The 7,901-nt window shown below is 35.8% G+C and overlaps 1 protein-coding gene across 1 annotated transcript; it reads left to right on the top strand.

Annotated features, from left to right (window-relative positions):
- Positions 1-3,109: 3,109 nt before the first annotated feature.
- Positions 3,110-7,524, top strand: LOC118037777 (inositol 1,3,4-trisphosphate 5/6-kinase 4). Its single transcript, XM_073405514.1, has 11 exons — positions 3,110-3,501; positions 3,600-3,798; positions 3,959-4,053; positions 4,160-4,228; positions 4,577-4,779; positions 4,892-5,045; positions 5,317-5,430; positions 5,877-5,939; positions 6,273-6,418; positions 6,513-6,663; positions 7,059-7,524. The coding sequence occupies exons 1-11, from the start codon at positions 3,340-3,342 to the stop codon at positions 7,194-7,196; spliced, it is 1,494 nt and encodes a 497-aa protein (XP_073261615.1). The 5' UTR covers positions 3,110-3,339; the 3' UTR covers positions 7,197-7,524.
- The last annotated feature ends 377 nt before the right edge of the window (positions 7,525-7,901 follow it).

The raw sequence follows: 7,901 nt of genomic DNA, 5'->3' as shown, positions 1-7,901 counted from the left end.
ACAAAAGTAATATTAATGATAACTTTGAATACTAAGTGCAATACCAAAAAGGTAAAATCAACAAATCAAAAATAGAGTAATTTACCAACCAAGATTCAAATCGTCGAATTCGATCGCGGATGGACCTCAGATGACATGGCAATTGGGGTGACATGGCTGCTCATTCTGATGTGGTGGACAATGATGTGGCTGCTCATGTTGATGTGGATTTAGAGGGCTGACGTGGCTGCTGACACAATTGATGCCTCGACATGATGATGTGTCGATTATGTGGCTAGATGTTGTCTCTGAATGATGACGTGGCAGGTGATGTGGCGCTGACGTGGCAGGTTAATTAATTTGCCTTGCAAGCTGCTGTTTCCTTCTTCTCCGTCTCCTTGGGTGTTGTTGCTGGCGACGCACGCGTGACTGCCGAAGGCGAGGACCACTGTAGTCTGTTGCAGATGGTGGTCGCCGCCGGTCGATTCTACTGCTCTGTCGGTTGCTAATGGCGGGGCGCAACGATGGTACTGTGGGTGGTCGCTGGCGCTGAGGAGGACATCACCGGCTGAGGCGCTGCCTTTGCTGCTGTAAACCCGAATCGATGCTGGTTGTGATGGGTGTTGTGGGTGGCGGCGTCTGGTGGTTTGTGGCGTCTGGTGTGGTTTGTGATTCTAATTTGTGGCGACGACAGTGGTTTGTGGACAACACTGCTGAAGATGGTGGTCTGTTGTGCTGCCGAAGCTGGAGATCCATTGATGTCTCTTGCGGTGTCGATCTGGTGGTGCGAGCTGGTGGATGGATGGCAGATCTGTTGCTGCGTGGATCTTGGTGTGACCGGTGTTGATGCAGTGACAATTTCGACTTCAGCGTTGATGCAGATTTGGAGAAGACGAGCAGTAACAGTGTTGATCGATGAACAATGAATTTTTTTCTATGAACAGTAACTTTGAATAGTACCGATGAACAGTATCGGCGTCCACACTTTTTTTTTGTAATCAGAACAATTTTTTTTTCACGGTGAACAGTGACTTTTTTTTTTTAAGATCAAACCGGATCTAGGGTTTAGCAATATTATGGACCGTTTAATTGTAAGAACAATTAAAACCCTGGCTCTGATACCAAATTTGACGCGGGACAACAAATAAAAAGAATTAAAGCAAGAAAAGAAAGAAGCTTTAAAGAAAAAAAGAAGCTAAAGAAAAGGAAGAGAGGGGATTGTAGATATGCAAAACTTGTAAATTTTCATTAATCATCAAAAGTCCCTTAACATTTAGAAAAGCAGGGTATTTATACTAAAACCCTAACTTGAATAAGCGATTAGGCTTATGGCCCATTAAATAAAATATCCAACAAATAAAGTCAAATTAATAAAACTCAACTGAAAGTCCATATAAATTAAACCCAAAAACATAAGTTAAAGCCCAATTTCTCAATGGTTTGGGCTATCCTCCATCGTCTGATTATACGCGTGTGTAAATAGTGTTTCTGGTTCGGTGTCCCCATCAGATATTAGATTGGTGTTTTATTTATTAATTTTTTTTAACAGTTTTTTTCTTAATATTATCAATCAATATTGAATTAGTTGGGGAATAAATTTCATGATTTATTTTATTATTATTTTTTATTTTTTATAGGGTTATCACTATGTCAAATAAGTTTTTATTTTTAGGTTGGTGCTCAATTTTGTTAAAATATATTTTTATCATATAATTAAAAAAATATTTTATAAAAAAAATTAGTGAACTCAATGGAGTCCATAACATGATTCGTTGGGGTACTGAGAACGATTCAATATGTCATTGTCTCAATAATTTTTGTTAAAAAATTATTATTTTAAACTTTTATTAAAAGTTCAGTCATGTTTTTACCAATTATTAAGATTGCATTTAGATTTATAAAATCAATTTTAATTTGGGCTAACTCCTGCTTAATTTAGTTCGAAACTTGAGTTAGATATATAATTAGGTTGTGATATTTCAAAATTAATCCAATTAAGTCAAGTTAAATAAAACAATTAAAAAATTCTTCATGCTATTAATATTCTTTTATATTTTAAAAAATTTGTTCAACTCATGGTGTCGCGCAGGCCGATGGACTAATACATTAATAATTTCATATAGCGTGCATATTTTATGCAACAAAATGGCACCATTTTTTTTTTTAAAAAAAAGAAGATGATGGTAAATTTACTAATGGATAAACAGATTCAATTGAGAAATTATGGAAATATTAGGAATTGAATTGATATTTAAAAAAATCAATTGGTTTATAGCTATATTTATGGAAATATTAAGTATTAAATTGATAGAAAATCAAGTTGTTTATGGCTTTATTTGTTAATGCATATTTATAGACAATAAAAGTTTTACAATATATATTTGGTTTTTTTTATTTTAGTTTTATCTATTTGGATTTCTTTCCTAGTTTGTTTATTTAATTTAAAAAAATAAAAATATATTATTGAAAAAATCACCGACGATAAATTCATTGGAGAGTTATACAGAATTCCAAAAAACATTATATAAAAATGTCATTGACAATATATAATTTTAATCTCATTTATGAAGTTTCTAAAAAAGTTTAATTTGATCTTACTTCTTCTGAATTTTACAATTTTATTCTTATAGTTTTAAGTACATATATTTTAATCCTAGAACTTTATTATTATCACTTATCAATCCCTGAATGTTGAGAATTGTTCATTTGGTCCTTGAAGTTTTCACAAAAGTTCAATTTGGCCATTAAAATTCTTTATCCTTATATTTTTTGACCCTATGGTTTTAGGAGATTACATTTCAATCCTAAAACTTCATTCCCCTCATGCCTAGTACTTGATGTTGATAAACTTTAATTTGGTCCTTGAACTTTTCACATAAATCCAATTTAATCTCTAAAGTTGTACTTCCATGTTTTTTATCCTTATTGTTTTAAGTGCTTACATTTCAGTTTTAAAATTTTATTTCCCTCATGAATACTGAGAAAAGCTTAATTTGGTTCTAAGATTTTGAGTAAAAATCCAATTTGATCCTTAAAGCTTTCATTATTTACATTTTATCCCTCCAGTAAAAGCTTACAATTTTCTTTTGAAGAAAACCTCAAACGATGATCCCATAATCAAAGCAATAAAAAACAGGACACAAGTAACCTGGCCGAGGACAAGTGTGAAAGACACCGAAAACCTTACACGCATTTCGATGCAAAAGGACCCTCCTTTTCAAGGCATCTCCTTCTCTGCTCTTCTTTACTACTAAAAACAGGGAGAGCATAGCTCCTCCTTTCCTTTCTTCACCTTGTTTTCTCTCTTTACATTTCTCCCCTCACTCTCACTCATTTGCAGAGTGACCAGGAAAACCCAAAATGGGTTCAGTAGTGAAAGGAGTGATGATCCATGAGTCGCTTCTAATTCATGATTATGCCACCCCCTCTTTCCACTCTTCAGCTCACTCTCTCCTCCGAAAGCTCCGCCACTCCAATTTCCACATTGGGATCTCTTTCTCACCGTCTCTCCCTCACAATAAGGTTTGTCCATCAATTCTTTGTATCTTTCTGGTTTGTTTTCTTTGATGAGATGGTTGTTTGAAAGATCAATTTTTTTTTTACCTGCCCTTTTGTTATAGGTGAGTGTACTTAAAAAAATGGCAACGGAATACTCCTTTGATTGTTTTCTCTTGGATGATGAATCATCTGTTGATGGTGTTAATGAGATTACACTTTCTTGGGGTGGCATTGGAGGGAAAATTTTGTTTCTTGTTCCTAGCGACAAGAAGGTTGCTTTTGGTCAATTAAGCAATTTGGGTTGGATCATTGTTTTTTTTGGTGAGTTTTGTTTATACCCTTTTGTTATTTCTATGTATTAGTGACTTTGTTTTAGTAGAAGACATCAGTGGATTCTGTTTTGTATCTTGTCTTTGTGGATTCAGGTTTGGTTTTTTTATAAAAAAAAAAAACTCTGGATTCTTGTTTTCTTTTCTTTTAGATGTTGAAGGTGCTGGTGCATGTGAGAGTTCAGGAGTGGTTTGCATCAGTAAACTGGAAGAGTTGCCTATGATAATTTGCTCCTCAATTAGAAAGGTTATCATTATTGATTATTATCCAATTAGCAAATCCACTTCTTATTTATGAATTTTAGTTCTTCTTAAATATTCTCTGACTGTTTTGTTTTTCCAATTTCAAACAGGCTATTGGTGATGGAGTTGTGACTGTTGGTTATATTATGAAGCCTTCTCGGGAAGAAGATTTTGCCAAGGTGAGTTCTTGATAGAGGAATTGGAAGCATTACTGATGTTGGAGAAAGACTGTCATAGATCATAGATGTTCTCCAGAATCCAGATATACAAAGAAATCAATGTGAAGCCACGATATCCTGATCGAGTTCCTTCAGTGCTATTGAAAACTGATTCATTATATTTTCTGGATCTAGAGTTCAATCTGCGTTAGCTCTTCACTGATTTTGTTTTAAACTTACAAGAAAAATTGTTAGTTTGACATTTCATGGTGCATGCTCCATGTTTTTTGTCTGTATCTTTACCCATGTATAAATTGTAGTTTAGATGTAAGTCTACAATTGCAAGCTTATTCTTTGTTCTTGTTGCAGAGGGGTGCGTTCCCCATGAATCCTTCTCCAAATGGTTTGATGTTTCTACCCCTCACGTTTGAGCTTCCCCTGCAATCTCAATTACAACTCGTTGACATAGTTCTGCATAAAGCAACTGATGAAATTATCTCTGTTGACTTAAGCTGCTCTTCAGAATCCTTGAACAAAATTACTTTCTCTGCAGGCATGCAAGAATTGCAAAGGTAGTTTCAAATTCATTTTCATACATTTTTATGGTGATGATAAATCAAAATGTTGCAAACAAAGTTGTGGATTAATGACATAATAATGTGCCTGGGTCCCTTTCTTCCGCAGGTATATGGAACAAGATTCTGATTGCTTTGCAATTGATCCACTTGATAAAATATATCCTGTACTGGATCGACTAAAGATCCAACAAATTCTTCTTGGGCTGGATGCTCTCAACAAAGAAAGTTGTCGGGCAATCAGAGGACCCCATTTCCTAAAGGTCTTTTGATCATAATGGTATCTATTTAAAATAGTAAAACTGATCTCACAAATCATTGGACACAAAATGAAATGTTTAGCATTGTTGTCATTGCAAAATCAACTACGATGATTTTTGGTGTTGTTCATTGTTTAAGCATATGTTTCTTGGGTGTTTTCCATATTGATACCAATTTTCTTGATGCACATTAAGGGTCCATTCAGGCATGATCTCTTGAACGTTTCACCGTTTTATCCTCAAATTTAGTTACAACCAGAGTTCAAATATGCAGGTTAATGGATTTAATGACCCTGATTTGGCACAAAGTCTGTCTGAAGCTAAATTATCTCTTCCAAGTATAGTGAAACCTCAAGTTGCCTGTGGAGTAGCTGATGCTCACAGTATGGTAAGAATTTCTTTGATTGCAAAGGATACAACTGTAGGATAAAAAATGTTAATCAGGACTTCATCTCGATGCTGCAACAGGGACTCTGTAATGCTTGGTTTTTTTCTGTGGACTCACTAAGCAAGTTCCTTAATAATGAAATCTCAAGTTCTCCTGTATTTTCTCCAATTTTAGGTGCTTATCCGGAAGGATTTGTTCATCATTTTATAGTTAGATGCTTAGAGCTGCTATCAATTTTGAATATTGGTTATGTGGTCTGCACCAGCTGTATGGATAATCATTCTAGGTTACTGATAGATCAGCTCCATCGTTTTGGGTTTGCCTAACATTATTACATTTTTGACATTTTGGACATTGTTTGCAGTTCATTACTAGGGAGCTGCACTATTTTTTAGTTCCTTGTCCTTAATTTTCTGTCTTAAAAAATTTTAATTCTCGCGTTGCAGGCAATCACCTTTAGAGTTGAAGATTTTAAGGATTTAAATATTCCTCTTCCAGCAATTGTTCAGGTGAGCACAAAAGTACTATGCCAATTTTGGTTTGACTTTTTGGCCCTGCATTCGGGCATGACAGTAGTATGAACCAATGTGTGGTTGTTCTAATTGTGTATGCTTGACTGGAAACAGCAGAACAATGATTAGTGCTTGTATTTGACATAGATACAGCATAGTTTTACACCATCCTTCCAGTAAGCTAAATGTAATTTAACATGACTGAAATATATTCAAAGCCCTTGGTCAGAGGAGTTGCCAAAGTGGTTGAGCCTTCGAAAGGGTCTTTTTGACAGCTGAGTTTCATGTTTTCTGTTCTCCTGGCTCTGAACGGTTTGTTTGGCATTGCAGGAGTATGTGGACCATTCATCTACTATATTCAAGATTTATGTCTTGGGTGAGCAAGTTTTCTATGCAGTAAAGAAATCTATACCAAATGCAGATGTCTTGACCAAATCATCTGAAAGAAATGAAGTTAGACCTTTACTCTTCGACAGGTAGCATTTAGTTTCTTTGTTTGCTTTCTGCTTTCTTGAGTTATGGTAATGTCTTATGTTGCAGTTTTGACAATCTTGTGCTTACCCCCTGCAGCTTAAAATCTCTACCCACCAGCACTGGGCACTCTACAGGTGCGGATTCCATCAAGACCAATGTTAATTCGTTTGATCTTGAGCTAGTCACAGATGCTGCAAATTGGCTTGCTAGAAAACTTGATCTTACCATCTTTGGCTTCGATGTTGTTGTAAGTAATGCTTCCTTGACTACATATCCTTTGCAGTTTGCTTCTTTTACCTGTTAAACCTGGTTAATATTTGATGATTTTTCTTGATTATTTGATGAGTGGTTTATAATGGTAGAAAACCCAAGATGAATAGTGAGAAAGTATCATTCAGAAATGCTTTGCTATTCTTGTATAAGATTGGCATCAAGCATTCGTACTGGAGCCAATTTTACTTCGCTTGGTCTATTTTCTTTTTGGTTATAGACCCTGACCCCTCAGTGGGATATATATTTTGGCATCTGTGTAATTAAGAAGCCAACTGCAACTGTTCTATCGTCTTTGCAGTTGAGTTTAGGGTATTATATATCTGAACTTGCATGCAAATCTACATCCTCTCATGTCTTACCTCATCTCAGATCCAGGAAGGCACTGGCGACCATGTCATTGTGGATGTGAATTACCTCCCATCTTTCAAGGAAGTCCCTGATGATATTGCCGTGCCAGCCTTTTGGAATGCTATTAGACACAAGTTTGAATCAAGAAAGAGGAGATAGAGAGCCGTGCTTATGTGCTGGAAACTGAGCAGTGGTCTTTCCTTTAGCTGAATATGATCATAGACAGAGAGAATAACTGGAAAACTGGCAGATCTGATGAGCTTATAGTTGATGGATAAAAGCATTCATATCCATCAAAAGCTGTCTTGATCGCTGGCTTTTTAAATTGTACACCCAGAGAACCCTTATTAGGCTAAGCCTTCTGAGTAATGAACAATATGTGACACTGTTTTTGCTACAACTACCTTTCTTCCTCCATGTTTGACTAATTAGATGCTCAACTTGGATAAGAAATTCTTGCTTGCCATGCTGTAGCTGCTTTTCTTGAGGGATTTTATGGAATTGGGAGAGAACAGAGGAGGCACACGCATTGGATCCCAACTCAACAGTGTCAATTCTATCAGGATAACATTGATATGGGATAATAATGATCTATCCTCGATTAGTTGAATAATTGAATAGTTCCTTTCCATCCCTCAAAAGATATCACAATCAGTAGAGACCCCACAATCCATGAACCAGCCCGCCATTAATTATCTTTATCAACAAAGGAATGATGATGATCATGGTCATGATTAACTGGTATAAAATTAGGCTTCATACAATGTTCAGACACCCACCAACCATTTCAGGGCTTGGCACACAAAACAAACACAATGGCCACTTCACCATCTCCTCCACCACAAGAACAACAATGAATGGATA

Source organism: Populus alba, chromosome 17, assembly GCF_005239225.2.
Source record: "Populus alba chromosome 17, ASM523922v2, whole genome shotgun sequence".
In the NCBI taxonomy this organism is placed as follows: Eukaryota; Viridiplantae; Streptophyta; class Magnoliopsida; order Malpighiales; family Salicaceae; genus Populus; species Populus alba.
The sequence above is the reverse complement of the archived record's forward strand: the minus strand, read 5'-3'. Positions and strand labels throughout refer to the sequence as shown.

Bases quoted from the DNA above. Each gene is read 5' to 3' on its own strand.
- LOC118037777 (XM_073405514.1), top strand. From the start codon at position 3,340: ATGGGTTCAGTAGTGAAAGGAGTGATGATCCATGAGTCGCTTCTAATT. The intron at 3,502-3,599 runs GTTTGTCCATCA...CTTTTGTTATAG, and splicing joins CGTCTCTCCCTCACAATAAG to GTGAGTGTACTTAAAAAAAT. The intron at 5,940-6,272 runs GTGAGCACAAAA...TTGGCATTGCAG, and splicing joins CTCTTCCAGCAATTGTTCAG to GAGTATGTGGACCATTCATC.